At 37.7% G+C, this 20,633-nt stretch overlaps 1 protein-coding gene across 1 annotated transcript in view; it reads left to right on the top strand.

Moving 5' to 3' along the window:
* ppp1r9ba (protein phosphatase 1, regulatory subunit 9Ba) overlaps positions 1–16,668 on the top strand; it is a 38,737-nt gene extending 22,069 nt beyond the window's left edge. The window contains exons 3-11 of the mRNA XM_039686101.2: positions 2,152–2,284; positions 4,480–4,600; positions 5,455–5,559; positions 6,450–6,585; positions 10,569–10,712; positions 11,827–11,880; positions 12,035–12,264; positions 12,432–12,528; positions 13,138–16,668. Of these exons, the coding sequence (XP_039542035.2) occupies positions 2,152–2,284; positions 4,480–4,600; positions 5,455–5,559; positions 6,450–6,585; positions 10,569–10,712; positions 11,827–11,880; positions 12,035–12,264; positions 12,432–12,528; positions 13,138–13,191 (1,074 nt within the window). The 3' untranslated portion in view covers positions 13,192–16,668. The remainder of the gene's footprint in view (positions 1–2,151; positions 2,285–4,479; positions 4,601–5,454; positions 5,560–6,449; positions 6,586–10,568; positions 10,713–11,826; positions 11,881–12,034; positions 12,265–12,431; positions 12,529–13,137) is intronic.
* The last annotated feature ends 3,965 nt before the right edge of the window (positions 16,669–20,633 follow it).

Raw genomic sequence — 20,633 nt, 5'->3', positions numbered from 1 at the left:
CTAAAGTTTTTTTTATTATCTATTTATTAACTTTTTGATACGTCAAAGTGGTAGTTGCATAGACTGTCAATGGATGGATGGAAATCTCTCAAGATTTCAGAGTAATTGATGACTTTTTTTTTTTTTTTTTTCATTTTTGGGTGAACTAACCCTTTCCAGATCCAAATAAAGCACTATAAAAGTAGTCCATATGACTTAAATATTCTTCTCAAGCCATATGATATACTTGTGTGAGAAACAGATTAATATTGAAGATATACAAGGCTAATCTTCCGCTCCAGTGTGCAGTGAATCACTGTGACTAAATCAATGAGTCAATAAGTTCAACTTAGGGAACCATCTTTTCTTTTCTTTTCTTTTGTGGCTGATCATTTGAGTGATTCATTCATACTTCAACTTACTTTCTTTGGTATGGACGTTATGGACATTATATTGAATTATATAGACTTTTATAGTGTTTTTAAAGCTCCTTAATTTTTCCCCACATACGAAAAGATCTATTAAATGAAAAACGTTTTTGTGGTAAAATATTCCTTGAAATGAAGGTATGAAAGAATGTACATGGACTGGGTGAGTAGATAAAAAGTGGCAGATGAAATAAGAGGAACTGAGTGATTGTGAAAGACACAAGTTCAGTGGTATGGGGTGGGCTGAGGAAGTTGAAAATGACTAAACAGAAATGAGAAGAAAATAGAAGCTAGGGGGGAAAGTCAATGTCTTTAATTGCTGCATGATGTCCTCCTTTACCCAACTACTACTGATGTGCAGAATTATCTGTAGTTTTTCCCTGAATCAGAGAAGTTGATGGCAACACAAGCGGAGAGGCAGATGGGTACTGATCACTGCTCCGACCGCTACTGATGTAGATTTCCTCCATCAGCAGTTTTTGATAGGATTATTAATTCCCTCTGCAGTAGGGCATGGAATCAAAATCAAAATTTAAAGCGTTTTCTGTTAAACTTTGAGATTGACATTCATAATCGTGACTAAACCTTATTCAGAATGAAGTATTAACTTTGTATGGATTAAGAAACAATGGTATAAGGAAGGAACAATCAATCAGATTTCAACATGACTGCAATAAAACGTGACTGAGACTTAAATCTAATATGACATTTAAAATGTTATGTGCTGATTAATGAACGAAATGCTCACATTTAAATGAAATGAAATCACATTATATTACTTTAATAATCAAGATGGCCATAAATAAGTACAGCTGTGATTCGGCTGTAAGCACTGAATGATTCAATATTTGAATGCATGTCTGCCACTAGTTTCGTTCTTGAATGAATCAGCATTTTTGAATGACTGGGTTGAGTGAATATTTTAATGATTCACTCATCAAGGTTATACTTTTGATGTGTTTTCAAACAGATCTGTTAAATGAATTGAATCGAAATGATTCAAATGACTCACTCACGTGTCAACGTTCAATTTTTAGCGCCATCCTCTTGGTCAAATGGAAAAAGGGGGCCTTTTTTTCTGCTCTATTCTGCTGCCCTCCATCTCATTGTTTTTAACATGAGACTTTGGCAAGCTTAGATCAAAGACAACTGTAAACAGGAAGCTGCTACCACAAAATATTCATCTGAGGTACACAAGTGCTGCTTAAAGACTCATGGGTAAACTAGGGTGCTTTATATAGAATAGCACTCTGTTTCCGGAGCAAGGCTTACTGTTGTAGTTCCCAACTATTATAAATGAACCCACAGTGATACACCCATATGCTCGTGTGGTTTTATGGTCCCAGTCTCTCTCTGACGGAGAATATGATGCATGACTGTAGCTGTAAAAACTACCGCTTTAGTTGCACCCAGGGCTGCAGAAAAATAATCTTCACTGAAGAAGATGAATAATATCCACTAGCGTTACCAAATGAAACTCCAATGAGTCAATGTGCTGCCCCAGACAGCAAAATAGTGTCGGCCCAGATCCAGCCCAAACCTTGGCTTTGTGGAATCCACGTGTATGGGCCGGATCTGGGCCGACACTATGTTGTTGTCTGGGGCAGATATTAGACCCTTGTGTTGAATGACTGACCTGTGTCTGAACCCAAGATAAAAAAAGCAAAAATAAAATTTTTGCTGTTTTTTTTTTTTGCATAACCATACTCTACACATACTCAAGCTTTTTGACTTGTTTTCTCAGGTTTTCACCACATACTCCAATGAGGACTACGACAGACGCAATGATGATGTTGATCCCATGGCGGCTTCGGCCGAGTACGAGTTGGAGAAGAGGGTGGAGAGACTTGACCTATTCCCCGTCGAGCTGGAGAAGGGTACGTGACCCGCCTTACTAGAGCCTTTGTGGTATGTCCTTAAGGGTCCTTAACTTCCTGTTTCTAAACAAACTGACTGAAGCAGCTTGTTTTGGTCTGTAAAGTAAGCTTTTGCTGATTAGACAGTTTGAGAGGTCGAGTCCTCTCTCCCAGATGAGTTGTGTTGAGTTGTGTGGCTTTTATAATGCAATGGTCAAATTAAAGTTACATTCAATCTGGGCTTTCTCTACATTCAAAAAAATAAGTGGTTAAGAACAAGATCTTACCAAGAGGATTATTTGAAATCAAATGTGTTTATAATTGCTAAAAAATTATAATCCCAAAATCTGGTCAAAGGATTTACAGTCACACGATTAGTCACATACTAATTCTAGATCATTATCCCAATATTTAGTAATTGGCATCTAAAAACCTTAAATCTCTCTAAAGTGCCCATTTACGAATTAAAGGATTATATTAAAAGTATATTTTACTATCATTTATGTAACTTCGGCGGAGGCAACCGTCCTCCGCTGCGCGTCGGCCGGTTTACGCCTCGCCGTCGTCCATTAAAACCTGACAATGGACACCTCGGCGGGCATTAACCCGCTTATACCATGATCACTTGCCAAATAAAACATTAGTTTATATTTTAATTAGGCTAAATCTAGTTTTTACAAATAATAACTTGCCTTGCCTGCCTGACTGTTTATTTAGCAACCGGAGATATATATAGTCCGCTTAGCTCGTATCCCTTCAGGTTCACAAATGCATTTTTTTTTTCATGAAACACAAAGGTAGGCATAGTTTTTTTTTTTTTTTTTTTTTTTTATTACTCATAAAACAATTAATCAAACAACAATAAAAAAAACAATTAGCTCTGATCTCCAGCGATTTGCGCTTAACGTTATAGAGGGCAATAAATTAATCAGATCAAAGAGAGGGTAATTTGCCTCAGGCTCCTTAGGCTTGAAACGCTGTAACGTTCAGCCTTCTCCTGCCTTGGTTGTCTGGACAGCTGCGTAAAACTCCCGCAGGGTCTCATTCAGGGGTGCGTTTCCCGAAAGCATCGTTATCCAACTATGGTCGCAAGTTACGTCGTTACCAATAGAGTTCAATGGAGCAGAGCAGCAGCGGTGTAATTTTCTCCGTTTTATTTACATTTTTTCTTTCTTCAGCAGCATACCAGTCGTCAAAGTTGCCATATTCTCCATAAATGTTAAAAGAAATAGCACGAAGTCGCTCATTGTTGTATTAGGCTATAATATCTAACGTTAGATGATAGAGCATGTGACTGCCTGTTGCTATGGTTACTCACAGCCGTTGTAGGCAGCGCATTTATTTATTAATTTCGAATGGTAAACAGGCAGTTTCACCAGAACTACTTTACTAGGTGTCCTCGATCACTTTTTAACGGACACCCTGCAGCCAATCAGAATCGAGTATTCACCCAGACCATGGTATAAATACTATTATAATATTGGAATTAACTTAATATAATTGCCATTAACTTTTATACTTTCAATTTTAGTTTGTTTTAGTCATTTTGATATGTGCTTTTGTAATATTTTAGGTTTCATTATATTTCTAGTATGGCTGTCAAGCGATTGATCGTATCCAAAATAAAAGTTTGTGTTTACATAATATATGTGAGTGCACTGTGTATAATTATTTTGTATATATAAATACACACACATGCATGTATATTTCAGAAAAAAAAATTATTTATATATAAATTATATATAAATCTACATACAGTATATACATGAAACTATTTCTTAAATATATACAACCATGTGTGTGTATTTATATATATAAAATAATTAAACACAGTGCACCAACATATATTATGTAAACACAAACTTTTATTTTGAAGGCGATTATGCGATTTAGTCCTTAATTTTATTTCAGTTAGTTGTTGAAGCAACATTTCTAATTTTCTTTAAGCTTTTATTATTAATTAGTATTTTATTACAGCTTTATTTTAACTGCCGAACACTTTAAAAAAAATTAGTTAACAATAGCAACACTGATTTAAAGATTGTTTTAATATTTTGATCATAATACTATTGTACCTACGTAAATAACTTAATCAGTCATTTCCACAACATTGCAGCCCATAGACTTGATGTCTTCCTGTATATTATAACTGTGTTGTGTTCATTTACGAGACATGTGAACTAGTCATGATAACACTGTGATTCCTTTCCGTTCAGATAAAGACGGATTGGGAATCAGCATCATCGGGATGGGTGCCGGTGCAGACATGGGCCTAGAAAAACTGGGAATCTTCGTCAAGACTGTGACGGAAGGAGGAGCTGCCCACCGAGACAATAGGTCAGTGAGAGAAACTGTGAAGCTGATGCATACATTTATGCTTTTGTCAAAATGAGTAGTGTACATGGTTTTGTTAGTTTATAAAACAGAAGTGTATCATGCTTGACTGAATTCAGTCAACACACATGCAGGGGAGGAAGGATGGTGCAGTTTATTGATCTATATTCAGTTGAACCTGACCTTGCAAAGTCGTCTGGGGATTTTCAGACCCTGGAGTGAATCATGGAAAGTTACTTCTACCATTCAAGCTTAAGAGGTTAAAAAAAATAGCAGTAAATCAGCCTAGAGAAGCCCCCTTTTGCTCATGACAATCCTTCAGATCGCAGGAGATTCAGCGAGTGTTATGATTCTTAATAAAAATTCATAACATTAGTTATTTCTCTCTGGGCATGAGTCAGTAGGTTGGTGGTGCATTGCAGTGGCTTCCTTTTCATTTTACACCTAGAAGCCACAGGAGACATACAAATCTAATAAACCAATGCTCAAATGTGCTGTAACCACATGTGTTTTCCAAGCACCTCATCCTCACTTTCTGGCTCTTGATTGGTTTTTCTGCTGTCAATCAAACAGACGGTTGCCCTGACAAACAGGATGCTCGGGCCATTTTGGATGGGGTTGGATAGTTTGACATGTTTTACGGCCTGGAATTACAAGAAGTGGTTTAGTTAAGTGGGGCACTGATTCACTGCTGCTGTCGGTCAGTTTTCAGGTCTATTTCAGACCGAATAAATTATTCCTTTGGCAGTGTCAATTTCTTTTACACATAGAGTGATGAGATTGTTCAGTAACTTGGCCCAAGAAAGCGCTTCTTTTCCTCCCTGGGCTGTTATCATGGTTCTTCTTCCCTTTGGCAGGATCCAGGTGAATGACTTGATCGTGGAGGTGGACGGAACCAGTCTGGTGGGCGTAACCCAGAATTTCGCTGCATCTGTCCTCAGGAACACCAGCGGCACTGTCAAGTAAGGAAACAAAACAACATTAGCGTAGCGACTTTAAATGTTTGGAAAGTATACTAGTAAAATCAGTAGTATTGTGGAATATTATTACAATTTAAAATGTTTGTTTTATATTTTTATATACATGAAAATGTATTTATTTCTGTGATAAAAGCTGTATTTTCAGCATCATTACTCCAGTCTTCAGTGTCATATGATCTTTCAGAAATCATTGTAATATGCTAATTTGGTGCTTAAGAAATATTTCTTATTATTATCAATGGTAAAAACAGTTGTGCTGCAGCCTTCTTAATATTTTTTGTGGAAATTAATCCACTTTTTCTAGATTTTTTTTTTTTTTTTTTTGATGAATTCAGGTAGACCTCAAGCTTTAATGTAATACTTTCCCTCCATTTAATTCAACATTATCTTCTTTGGTCTCTTGTCAGATACTCATTGCCTCACTATCATCTCTAATAGTACCGTTATAATGCAGTGTATCAAATAGATTGCTGCTTTCTGTCACTTTGACCTGTGGTTGTATCTACAATCAAGATGAGGGATTGGGTTGTGGCAATTCAAACAAGCTCACGCATCCGCGTCCTGTTTTCTCTTAATCTGCCAGCGTGGATGGTCTATGATTGTAATGCAGGAAAATGGAAACTGTGATTAATATATGAGGCTTAAGCACTGTGGGAGAGAACATGTTTAATTATAACTTTTAACTCTTTTAGTACAGTTGAATGCATACATCAGGATGGTGATGAAGTTTTTGATATTATTTGATTATTGTTTATGATTCCTTCCTGTAAATCTGTATACAGTATATTTTCACTAGACATCACCCTTCAAAACAGTCCAGGAATGGCAGCTAGTCCACTAGGTCACCTGATTGGCTGGTGTTTGTGTTGAAGGTTTGTGATTGGCCGAGAGAAGCCGGGGGAACAGAGTGAGGTGGCCCAGCTGATCCAGCAGACACTGGAACAAGAGAGATGGCAGAGAGAAATGATGGAGCAACGCTACAACCCCTACATGGAAGAGGATGAAGAGGTAAAATTTCATAAGATACACAATGGACCCTTTAATAGTCAACTTTTTCAATTTGTGACTAATGCAAAATTTGTGTGTTGTATTTTAGACATTTTTTTTTCAAAATCCTAGCTATCACTATTTATTTAAAAGTGAAATATTTGCAATTGCAAAATATAAATTCTATTAGGGCTGCATGATTATTCTAAATAAGAGAAGAAATTACAGCAGTATTTCTCATTTTTAGATATTTTTATAATAATTACACAATTTTGGCCAAATTGTGTTGCCCTACAAACAACCACAAGCCCTACTTTCCATTTTTTTTGTACATGTTTCCTAAACTCCACCATTACAAGGTTTTACATTTTATTTTATTAGACCAAAAAAAAGTAGTGAAATACACTTATTTGTCAAGGATGGCACAATAAAGTAAAAAAAAAAAGTGTCCATTTCAGTCGCCTTGATGTAGAGTACAAACTTCTCTCCAAGTGACAGGTTACTTTGGCATTGCATGCTATTGTACTAATACAAATTCATCATTAAAACAATCTATATAATAACCAACTTTTGAGTTTCAAACTAAAACCAACAATAATTGAAAAACCTTTAATATCCAGAGGCAACTTATTCTACATTTTGAGCTCCTGAGTATTCGAAAGACCTACGACCATACAAAGTTTTAAAATTATGTAATGTAATATGACTTTTTCTTGCATTATAAAAATGTCCCTCACTTACCTGAGAAATTTGTGTTAAAATACATAGGAGCTTTATTATTGATTATCTTGTGTACCTTTTTTTATTTAAAGTGTGCCACTCTGCTTTCTATAGGTAACAATTAAGTTGTCTAAAATGGATACATCAACATGTGTAAAACTACTTAAACCTAAAACCAACCATATCAATTTATTTTGAGATTTTTGTAACTTATCCACGTGAATGATATTGTACATTTAGCTTCGAGGCTTGGAAATGTTTTTGGGGCTTGATTATATATGCACCCATTGCAAAAATGATTGAAAAACAAACATTGTTTTCACTCAATGTTGTATAAAATTGCTTTCTATTCTGTTAAAATCAGTTATTTTGCTTCCAATTGAGTGGCACCCCATGCATTGCATATGTTATTCCTTTTTAGCTCCTCTGACCTCAGATTTCATAAGTTAGTCTGGAAATCCCGGTCACTGTTTGTGTGTGTGTGTGTGTCATACTTTTACGTAACATTTGCTGATGGCACTGACGGTCATCACCAGCTTTCTTGGAGAATACGGACTCAAGATTACTGTATGACCGTCTTCGTCACAGCCTTGTCAGCTGCCGTCTGTTGCTCAACTTTGTATGGGTATGAGTGAGGTTTAGGAGGCTCAGTTTGTATTTGCCTTGAATTTTAAACAACCACATTTAAGTTTCTAATTCGTTCAACTTCATATTCACAAGTAAATCGTGGGTGAAAAGACAAACAGTGAATGCAAGTAAGGGGGAAGAGTCAGTCAAGTGACTAATTTCAGACATTGTTTTGTTTACTTCATAGACTGTAATCATATAAATATAGTTCTCTGCAACAGCATGTTTTACCATCTCTAACATGATTTTCACTTGAGAATGTGACAGATTTATGAGGAATGATATTTTACCTTGTTTTTGGCAATGCATCAACACAGCTGAGGTATTTAGATTTTTATGACATGTTCAAAATGCTCAACTCATAAATCAAGTTAAACTAAAAGAAGTGTTTCTGTCAACAGCTAATATAGTCTTATTGCATTCACAATTATTAGAGTGATTTTGTGCCTGCAATGTAAGACATGATGTCAACATTACTTCATCGAAACACTCTTTCAGGAACCATCATAAAACAATAATTCATTGCTTTAACACGTTCACCCTGTACCTCTTCTACATGTCTCATGATCGTCATCCACACCTGCCCACTTAGCTATGGCGTGAAGGGAATTGATTAATAATTCAGATATTAAAGATTGACAAGTTCTCACATTTGATATTTTGGGAGATCTTGGGTAGGGTAGAGTTTCATCACAGTGCATCTCACGGCTTAATTTGCCAGCTCAGTGCCCTCTCAGCACGTTCTCCTCCGCAACACTGAGCGCACGTCAGTCTGATGTTATCTTAACGTTTGAGAAGTGCTAAAACAGACAGTTTGTCTGCTACTTCACCCACATGGCAGAGTTGGACCCAGGGAGACAGAATGACAGACTGGGCGTTGTGTGTATATATATATATATATATATTATTCTGTATTTACAAATGTGTTTTCTATCTCAGTGAGCCCAGTTTGTCATTCCGTCTCCCTCCCTACCCTGATATATATTTTATATATGTATATATATATTTTATATATTTTTATTTTATTCAGCAAGGACACATAATTATTTAAGACTGTAGTAAGGACTTTTACATAATATATTTATATTTTTAATTTTATTATTATTTTGGTTTATTAGATTAGAACAAAATACATTCAAAGTAGTGCATTAAAATAGTTTAAAATATTGTTTTTATTAATACATTTTGTGAAGTCAAAGTAAAATATTATTTGAAACTATTAAATCCTAAATTTCAAGCTTCTATAACCAAAGACTAGTACAGGTGTAATTTGCTGAAAAAACTGTTTTTTAGTTAAATAATGTTAAATATTAGATAAATATTAATGTGTGTGTGTGTGTGTGTGTGTATCTATATATATATATATATATATATATATATATATATTAGGGCTGTGCAAAGATTAATCACATCCAAAATAAGACTGTGCTTACATAATGTATGTGTGTGTGCTGTGTATAATTATTTTGTTTATATAAATACACACATGTATATATTTAATAAAATGTGTTCATATTCATATATAAAATATGTATATTTTTATATAATATAGATTATGTATTTATATATAAATATATAAACATATATATACAGTATTTACGTGCAAATAATTCTTAAATATATACATGAATGCATATGTATTTATATATACAAAATAATTATACACAGCACACACATATATTATGTAAACAAACTTACATGTGTGTGTGTGTGTGTATACACACACACACACACGCACACACACACATAAATGCATACATTTGTATTTATAGCAAGTGATGACCGAATTTAAAATTTTGGGTGAAGATAGGGTGAGATAAGTAATTGTGATTTTTCGTTCTTTTCTTGTAATGCTGAACTGATACTTACCTATAAAATTGTAAAGGTCATAATAAACAAGATCAAAACTCTACATCAGAGGAACCAAGATTTTCACCAAGCATTTCTGTCACATGTGTCATGAACGGTGACTGTTTTCCTGATAAGAGTTTACACTGTTCACTCATCCAGACAGGAAGTCATTGTACGAGAGTTAGCCTGCTCATGTCCAAACTTGTAGGGGAAGTCCATTGTTAAAAGGATGTTTGTAATAGTAGTGTATTTGCAGTGGCTTTTAGGGAGTGTTGGGTGTACGACGGGCTTTTGGGGTCAGAGTAATAGCAGTTTTGGGAAATGGAGAACATGCTGGTTGTTTTACTTCAGATGTGTTGGGGCATGCAGTCTCTCACAAATACACAAGAGACTTTGTGTGTTTATTTAAGGTTTTGACAGCTCCCAAATCACTCCAAATGTGGCCCATCAATGCATCAAGCGGTTGCAGTTCTTTCAATTTGCTTTTATCCGGCTTTACTTCATCTTCCTGCAGCTGCACAGTCAATTCAAAATGGTGGTTGGCCAGTCACAGGTTTTTTCATAGTGTCCTGGCATGCATTTTCCCCTTGATCCAATTGGTTTCTGCCTAGCTTAACTGTGACATCTAGTGGTTAATGTTATTAACACACTGATCAGACACCAATACATACCCAAAGTCCTATAAATCAGCTTATTTTGCTTTAAAATCCATAAAAATCCAATTAAAATCTGATATACAAATTTTATTTGCATGTGTCTCAATGTCTTTCTTTCTTTGTCTCTCTCCATTTATTGTCCATGTTCAGACAGGTGAATATGCCACAGATGAAGAGGAAGAGATGAGCCCCATGTTTCCTAATGCCATCGAGGTGTTTGACCTGGCAGAGAATGAAGACATGGTTTCTCCTGTGGAGATGGACCCAGAGAAACTCACTCACAAGTTTAAGGAGGTCAGTAGAACATCTAAGGGAACTTCTAAACCTGGCCACCCGTAAACACATGACCTATAAAATATGGAAACCTGTTCTAGCTGGCATTGTGTACTTACCTATGGAGGAAGATAATCATCTATCTATCTATCTATCTATCTATCTATCTATCTATCTATCTATCTATCTATCTATCTATCTATCTATCTATCTATCTATCTATCTATCTATCTATCTATCTGTCTGTCTGTCTGTCTGTCTGTCTGTCTGTTGTCTGTCTGTCTGTCCATCTAGCCATCTATCTATATATCTGTCTATCCATCTATCTATATATCTGTCTATCCATCTATCTATATACGTATCTGTCTATCTGTCCATCTATCCACCTATCTATTTATCTATCTGTCTGTCCGTCCGTCCGTCTACCTATCTATCTATCTATCTATCTATCTATCTATCTATCTATCTATCTATCTATCTATCTATCTATCTATCTATCTATCTATCTATCTATCTATCTATCTATCTATCTATCTGGATCCATCTATTGGTCTGTATCAACAATCAATATTTTGTTACAATCAATTAGTAAAATGGATATTAAATGTACAGATATATTTATATGTGTTCACACTTAATCTAAACTCTAGAATTCTATGTTTCAGTGTACAATTTTTAGTAAATTCATTGTTATGAAGAGATGGAAAGATAGGTTTTGGTAAACAGAAAAACTGTTGGAAAAATGTACAGTAAAACTGTTTATTACTTTTAAAACTTGATATTTTAAAATGAAAGATTAAACTGTTTGAATTTAAATTAAAAGCCTTAAATTATAGGCCTTAAATAAGATATTTTATTGTTTAAACATATTTTAAAAAATATTAAATATTAATATTAAATTAACATAATATATATTAATATAAATATAAATATTGATTTATAACGTTATGGTCACCAATATTACTTAAACTTATAAACAGTCAAATCATCCTTAAAATAAGTCTTACTTAAAAAGTGCCTAGCTTAAATTGAATGTTTTGTAGACATGCATCTGTAAGATTTTAAACCAGTAATCAAGAAAAATGTACATTGCTTCCATTGGATGCTTCAGTACTCTCTCTATCTCTGTCTCCAGCTCCAGATCAAACATGCTGTGACCCAGGCTGAGATCCAGCAGCTCAAGAGGAAGGTATGTCTGACCCTCACAAACACCACTTGTACATGTCATTTTAACTGTTAGCTTTAGATTTTAAGGTTTCAGAAGAATAAACATTTGTAAGAGATCTTTAAACAACCTTTATTTACCCTTGTGACAAGATCTCTCTCTCTCTCTGTCCCTGTAGCTGGCTCACGCTGAGCAGGATAAGCTGCGCTGGAGGATGGAAAGGGCTCAGTTGGAGCAGACGGTGAGAGAGAATAAGGAGCGGATGGAGAAGTTAGAGGGCTATTGGATGGAGGCTCAGAGCTTGTGCCAGGCAGTGGACGAGCACCTGAAAGAGACGCAGACGCAGTACCAGGCGCTGGAGCGCAAGTACAGCAAAGCCAAACGCCTCATCAAAGAGTACCAGCAGAAGTGAGTGCGCGAAATGCTGGATAATAGCCAGCCAGACTCAACATATAGTGAATTTAATCAGGATTACAAAGGAAAATAAGCATGTATCATGGGGCTTGAAGGATTTGGACGAAACTCCTGTGAAAGGGTTTAAATGAAGTTGTGTTTATGTGTGTGTCCTAATGCAGAGAGATTGAGTATTTGAAGAAGGAGACTGCGCAGCGCAGAGCACAAGAGGAGTCAGAGGCCAGCCACAAGGTGGAGACAGAAAATCTCCAGGAGAAGGTGCGTTTGGAAAGCATTATTACCAGAAACTGCCAATGCAGTTCATTCTCATTCACTCATACATTAGCTACGTTTACGTGCACCCAAATCATCGGATTGATGGCTCAATCGGACTGAAAAGCCTTCGCGTAAACACCTTACTCGATCTGATTGAGCTCAGTCTGAATTAAATTTGGATAGGATTGAAAGGGGTGGACCTGAAATAATCTGATCAACAGACAAATAATGAAGCATGTAAACATCTACATTGCCTGTGTGGTCTGCATACTTGAATCCAAATACATTATTGGTTCCTGCTAAAACAAACATCACTCTTTAATATTTAATAAACTTAGGGTTAACGTTTACGCTACCATTGAAAATGTGGGCTTTGAGCAGCATATCTTCATATTAGAATGATTTGACTGAAAATCCAGCTTTGACATCACAGGAATAAATTACATTTTTAAATAAATGAAAAGAAAAGAAATAATCTTTCACAATATTACTCACTACAATATTGTTGATCAAGTAGACGCAACGGTATTTTAATGAATTACGAATAAAAGCATATGCCATGTGTAAATATTAAAGGTAACTGGCTTAAACTCCAATGTGTTTCCATCTCAGATTACTGACTTGGAGTCAAAGGTTGGTGCTCTGAAGAGCTTGGAGCCTTCGTAAGCCTTCCACCGTGGAACTGACGGAGAGAACGACAGAAACGCCTTCAACTCCGCCCACTCTACCCTCCGACCACATTTTTACTCCATGACCTGAAGAACCTGATGGACTACAGGAAACATGCTGAGCGGATGTTACCGGGGACAAAGAGGGGACAAAACAAACACTGTACCAGACGCCCGAGGGACGTCTAGCTATCAGGAGGCCCTTTTTATAGTCATTTATTCATGTTCTCCTCGTTTCTTTTTAAGCGCCCTTAAAGGTATTATGAGCCTCTCTGCTCTCGGCAGGAATGTACAACCTCTTCGTTAATAAATGTTCACTCACATGCTTGCAGGAGAAGAACGAAGCGGTGGCCAGACGAAGACGGCACGGATGCCCACACACAGCCTGTATCGCAGTGACTGACAAGAGGACTGTTTGTATATATTCTGGCATATATTTAAATATTAAAATCGCTTAAGCAATGTGCTGGGGGGGGGGGGGGGTGATCGGGTAAGGGCTTTACTTTTCACATCTAGGCAAATAATACAGTGAAAGTCCATTTTTGCATGGCAAAAGAGATGGTCAAGTTGGAAAACAGGGTGTGAAAAGTGTAATCTTGACATTTAGAGTTAGCATTCAGGAGCTTCTTATGTTTTCTTTCTGTGTAAAAGAAATGGTAATGGAGGTGTAGAATGAACAGGGGCTTATGGGTAACTTTTAAACTCCAGCGCTTTTGGTTAGTCGGTGCAGTGTTTATGCACACTGCACAGTGTGCCTCGGTCAACCCTGCAATGCTAACGTGACGGCGTAAGAATTCTGAATCAATCTGGCCTTGCTTAATTGCTACACAAAATCTTTCACCAGCCCTCTCTGTTTTAAGCACTCTTAGTGTGTTTACTACAATGTTTTGGTCTCTGGGGACCAGGGTAAGTGCACTTGGTTTGCACTACAGAGAGTCCTGGAGAATCCTAAAGTTTTACGTCTCTGTTGGCTTATATTGTCCTCTGTCCTGCTGGACGTGATTTGATTCAGTATTATCATTCCATATACATTGATATGGAATCTCCTTTTAGTTGTTTTGTGGTGTTATAAGCCACTTTAGTCTTAAATGTGTTCTTTTAAATTGTTCTCCTGGGAAAACTGGAATTTTGACAGCAATTGTGAGGCTTCAATGGTCTCAATTTTGTGTGTCGACACGAGCATAATTTGTGTGAACCCATTCTTATGTAAATTCATAAGGTTTGTCTAATTGAGTGCTTCAGTTAATGTTCACATAGAACGCATTTTGTGTTCTAGAGTGCTGCTTTTGGTTATTTTTCTATTGTAAGAAAATAACGTCTCGGACTGTCTCGCTTCTCCGCTGACTCGCGCACGAGTGTCCCGTTTTTTAGAAGCTGTGAAGCATCTCGAGACCCTGCGTTGTTTTCTTTCTTAATTAGGCTGGGTCCGAAAGCTTAGGCAGACGTAATGACTTTGCAGGCACAAAGGTTTCTCACGAAACTGATATAGGACAGACACTGCAACAAAATACAGAGTGCTTTGGTGATAACTAAGCAAATATTGAGTTAAATAATAAAAATGTTCTTGCTTGAAATGACATCAAAAGTGGGAAAAAGTTGGTCAGAATCTTTGCTTACACAAAATGAACAGCAACCTTTCAGACCCCATATTTATTTTTACACAGGATTGTGGGATATCCTAGGGCAAGGCAGTGAAGGATACATCTATGCTGCCTTCAACAATCAATCAGTTAAAGGATTCTTAGTAGACAAGATATGGGACGCGATCATTGGATTAGGGCGTGCCTTGTTGACTTCCTACCTCCGTGTATTTTTCAGCTTTCGGACGCAGCCTTGGGTACCTCCTCTCGTGTTTTAAACTGAACAACGTCTTCTGTGTGAACACCCCTTAAAATCATTATTACCTAAGATTACAGTTCAGTCGGATAGCTGTGGCCTGTTCTATTCACTGCTAGGCCTCTCACATCAACCGTAGAAATTAAACACAACCGAGTTGTGCTGAATTCACAGAATCGGGGACTACATCTGTAAACTCAGCACGGTATTGAAAACTCTCAAGAGTATTGGAGTTCTTCCTTTTCCCTCCGAAAGTATTTATGTGTTCAGCTTTTTATGCGATTGTTTATTTTCATATAGTTTAATACTTTTTTTTCAATATTACAAAGTCATTAGTTAAAAATGTTGAGCAATGGGGTAACACTGAGAATACATAGGACGAAGAGTTTTGTCAAACGATGCAACAAGCAACAGGCCTATTCTAAGAATCTTACAATCATTGATATTCCGCGGGTAAGTCTAACGTATTTTGTGCGTCAATCATCCTAAACCGCAATAAGACTTGAGTTTATGTCTGACTTTCATTGTCATACTCACCTAAAACTATTTTTCAAGCAAGCGAGGTCAAGCACTGACAGGAAATGATATTTCTGGCGCTGTTAATTATGGGATTATTATCTCATTTTTACAGCTCTTAATTCGTTGACTGTTTAACCCTGACTAGAAACCTCAGCGTTATCTAGCAACCAAGTGCAGATGTTATTTGAGCAATTACATAACGATTGACGCCGCGGTAAATGTATATAGATCTCAAAAATAGAACAATTTTGAGGGCTTCTCTTTGTTTTGTTTGTCAAGGAAACCATGATTTCCCATCCGCCAGGAAAAAGCCCACTGGTTTGACAAGGACCTAAGACATTCGAACAAAATGGTCATATTTGCTGTGTATAGTTACTGTGAGCCTCTGTTTGCTGGGATTTATTATTGTAATGTGCTGGCTAGTACACATGTCCATGTGTATGGATGTCCAGATGGTGGCACAGTTGAAACATGGAAACGTTCATTTATTTCCCCCGTGCATTACACTGTAGAAACGAGCAAACTGAGTTATGGAGGAAACGAACACTTTGAATCTTATTAACGCTTTTTAAATTTCACACTTTAGCTTAGCTTAGCTTAGCTTAGCTGCTGCCTTTAATGAAATGAATTTGCTTCCATGTACAGGAAAGAGCTCTGTGTTTATCTCCTCACTCTGCTGGTATAAAAGTTGGTTCCTCTTTATTTTTGGTGTCTACAGTGTATTTTAAATCAAAATCTAATAATAAAAATTGAGTACAGAATGACATGTTTAAAGATGTAATGCTGTGGTGTCGTTATGCATCAACTTGTTTGGAACTGTGTTGGAGGGTGGGGGGGATGCAACAACTTGTAATTTGATTGTAATTTCCATAATTATGGCATTATCACTTTTGTCTGACACCTAACATAAAGTAGGAACACCTTTGATTTTATAGTTGTTTTACGAACTTGACTCCATTTTCCTCTGTATTGTTTTAGTTCCTTTTTTACCCCTGCCATGTAAATTGCTACCACATGTCATGAACAAGAGGAAGATGTTCTCCATTTGAAATAATTATCATCATGTTCAATAATTGCATAAGTACTGTCATAATAAATGCAGAAATGTGCTGAGCAACAACCAATTTTGTCTGTTTTGAAAGTCAGTGTGGGAATAGACATTGTCGAGCAGGTGATTTTTCTATGACGTTTTGTTGAGTTGAAATGTATTTTTTCCTTTGACATTATAGTAGCAACAAGCGATATTGCAAAATAATGACGGGTATACGATTTAAAAGACTGTTCATTTTTAATATCCTCATTTAGATGCTGGTAATGGTTATATAGTACGATCCTAACAATATGAATAGAAAAAAGAATGGAAAAAAAATCCATTCACTCTTTTGGCTGTACAGCCGCAGAGAAGTTGACCAATGTAAGCTGTCCGGCCGGACAGCTTACATTGGTAAACTGCTCTCATCCAATCACCAGCTCCACTTGAAACTCGCAAGCCTGGCGCTTGCGTCTCCAACCCAACCCAACCGCACCCGACCCCGCCCCCCTTCAAGCGCGAGCAAGCAGCTGACAGACAGTCTATGGTAGCTAGCTAAGTAGCGTCAGATCAGCAATGGAATAAAACAAAGGATAAAAATATAAACGACAGCAGCAGTAGGATAAATATAGAGTCCACTATTGACAGTTGGAGGAAGCTTCAGGGAGATCTGGGACTAAAACCATAGACAGTATAAGAAATGGACAGAGCGATCCCATTGGGTAGTCACTTATTTCCAGGGGTTTCATCCATCCATCCATCCATCTTCTTCCGCTTCATCCGGGGCCGGGTCGCGGGGGCAGCAGTCTAAGCAGAGATGCCCAGACTTCCCTCTCCCTAGACACTTCCTCCAGCTCTTCTGGGGGGACACCGAGGCGTTCCCAGGCCAGCCGGGAGACATAGTCTTTCCAGCGTGTCCTAGGTCTTCCCCGGGGCCTCCGCCCAGTGGGACGTGCCCGGAAAACCTCCCCAGGGAGGCGTCCAGGAGGCATCCGGAACAGATGCCCGAGCCACCTCAGCTGACCCCTCTCGATGTGGAGGAGCAGCGGCTCTACTCTGAGCTCCTCCCGAGTGACTGAGCTTCTCACCCTATCTCTAAGGGATTGCCCAGCCACCCTGCGGAGAAAGCTCATTTCGGCCGCCTGTATCCGGGATCTTGTCCTTTCGGTCATGACCCAAAGCTCATGACCATAGGTGAGAGTAGGAACGTAGATTGACCGGTAAATCGAGAGCTTTTGCCTTACGGCTCAGCTCCTTCTTCACCACAACAGACCGGTACATCGACCGCATTGCTGCAGAAGCTGCACCGATCCGTCTGTCAATCTCCCATTCCATCCTTCCCTCACTCGTGAACAAAACCCCAAGATACTTAAACTCCTCCACTTGAGGAAGGATTTCTCCACCAACCTGAAGTGAGCAAGCCACCCTTTTCCCGGTTTCAGTACAGCGTAAAAAGTGTGACATTGTAGAGTAGGCGTTCTCCTAAATCCAAATTTGCATATGTCACCGGACATGCGCAGTAAGTGTTTTTTTTTTTGCGCGCTAAGTGTACTACACTAACGGTTTTCTTTTTGCCGCTAAGAAACAATCCGGTTGAAATTGATTATTTATGTTATGTCAAAGTTAATTATTTCAAAGTCACACGCTAATATTACACAATCGCGCCATTAAAACAACCAGAAATATTGGAATACACCATGATCTCTGGCACACATTTAACAAAATTATAAAAAGAAACGAAAATAAAATAAACTGTGTTGTGCAGCTATATTGAAGTTAAAAGTGGATGACCTTAACCTTTCTCTATTGACCAGAATTATTTGTCAACCCAGAATGTAATACAATATGAATAAAAGTCCTGCCCTTGTTTTCACTAATTGCATGATTCCTATGAAGACAGGTAATTGGTGAAATGTACAGTCAGTTATAAAATAGGCATATTACATGTGCATCAGATCCCTGTGTATGTGTTTACAGGGATTTCATGCGAGATACCTGTCCTAACTGTACATGTGTATCAGATACCTGTGTGTGTGTTTAAAGGGGTTTCATGTGAGATACCTGTCCTAACTGTACATGTGCATCAGATACCTGTGTGTGTGTGTGTGTTTACAGGGGTTTCACGTTTCACTAATTGCATGATTCCTATGAAGACAGGTAATTGGTGAAATGTACTGTCAGTTATAAAAATGGCATATTGCATGTGCATCAGATCCCTGTGTGTGTGTTTACAGGGGTTTCACGTCAGATACCTGTCCTAACTGTACATGTTTATCAGCTACCTGTGTGTGTGTGTGTGTGTGTGTGTGTGTGTGTGTGTGTGTGTGTGTGTGTGTGTGTGTGTGTGTGTGTGTGTGTGTGTGTGTGTGTGTGTGTGTGTGTTTTTACAGGGGTTTCACATGAGATGCCTGTCCTAACTGTACATGTGCATCAGATACCTGTGTGTGTGTTTACAGGGGTTTCACGTCAGATACCTGTCCTAACTGTACATGTAACAGTCAAATTGTACCATTAACTTAACCCATTCAGACCCTGTGTTACAGTGGACATCACATGTCAGCCCCCTTTTTTTAACTTCTGAAACATTTCTCCTAGTTTAAAGCCTGCAGTCCATGAGATTGGACGTTTGTAATCCAATCAAATGCCAGTAAAGCTCTGCATGTAGTAATTATATGAAAAAACCTCTACATTGAAGAGAAGCATGGCAGCACAAACACAGAAGCAAGCAACGTTTTCTAAGGTGTATTTACATTTTGTATATATTTTTGCCAGTATTTCATAGTTTCTCACGGGAGAAACTCAAAATTTCGACCCCCCCCCCCCCCATAACCCTGGGTAACACTGTCGTTTTTTTTTTAGGTCGAATTTTAAAATTTGGTTTTCTCAGCTCTGGAAGGGTCTAGAGCCTCCATTTTTGCACTCAGGTCAAAGTCTCGTGGCCCTCTATCAGAATCCAGAGTTTTGAGAAGATTGGAGAAACTTACTTTTTCGCCTGAAAACGAAAAAAACGAAAGGGGTAACACTGTCGTTTTTTTTTTTCGGGTCGAAATTTTGAGTTTCGATAACTCAGCTCTGGAAAGGTCTAGAGCCTCAATTTTTGCACTCAGGTCAAAGTCTCATGGCCCTCTATCAGAATCCAGAGTTTTGAGAAGATTGGAGAAACTTACCTTTTCGCCTGAAAACGAAAAAAACTCTGGATTCTGATAGAGGGCCACGAGACTTTGACCTGAGTGCAGAAATTGAGGATCTACTGTAGACCCTTCCAGAGCTGAGAAATTTCGACCCGAAAAAAAAACGACAGTGTTACCCCTTTCGTTTTTTTCCATTTTCGGGCGAAAAATTAAGTTTCTCCAATCTTCTCAAAACTCTGTATTATGATAGAGGGCTGTGAGACTTTGACCTGAGTGCAAAAATGGAGGATCTAGACCCTTCCAGAGCTGAGATATCAAAATTTCAACCCGAAAAAAAAAACGACAGTGTTACCCCTTTCGTTTTTTTCGTTTTCAGGCGAAAAAGTAAGTTTCTCCAATCTTCTCAAAACTCTGGATTATGATCGAAGGCCATGAGACTTTCACCTGAGTGCAAAAATTGAGGCTCTAGACCATTCCAGAGCTGAGTTATCGAAACTCAAAATTTCGACCCGAAAAAAAAACGACAGTGTTACCCCTTTCGTTTTTTTTTCATTTTCGGGTGAAAAATTAAGTTTCTCCAATCTTCTCAAAACTCTGGATTCTGATAGAGGGCCACGAGACTTTGACCTGAGTGCAAAAATGGAGGCTCTAGACCCTTCCAGAGCTGAGATATCGAAATTCAAAATTTCGACCCGAAAAAAAAACGACAGTGTTACCCCTTTTGTTTTTTTTCGTTTTCGGGCGAAAAATTAAGTTTCTCCAATCTTCTCAAAACTCTGGATTATGATAGAGGGCTGTGAGACTTTGACCTGAGTGCAAAAATGGAGGATCTAGACCCTTCCAGAGCTGAGATATCAAAATTCAAAATTTCGACCCGAAAAAAAAACGACAGTGTTACCCCTTTCGTTTTTTTCGTTTTCGGGC

The sequence above is a fragment of the Pimephales promelas genome, chromosome 3, assembly GCF_988280905.1.
Source record: "Pimephales promelas chromosome 3, fPimPro1.hap1.1, whole genome shotgun sequence".
Lineage (NCBI taxonomy): Eukaryota > Metazoa > Chordata > Actinopteri > Cypriniformes > Leuciscidae > Pimephales > Pimephales promelas.
This window is presented reverse-complemented; position numbering and strand designations above follow the sequence as displayed.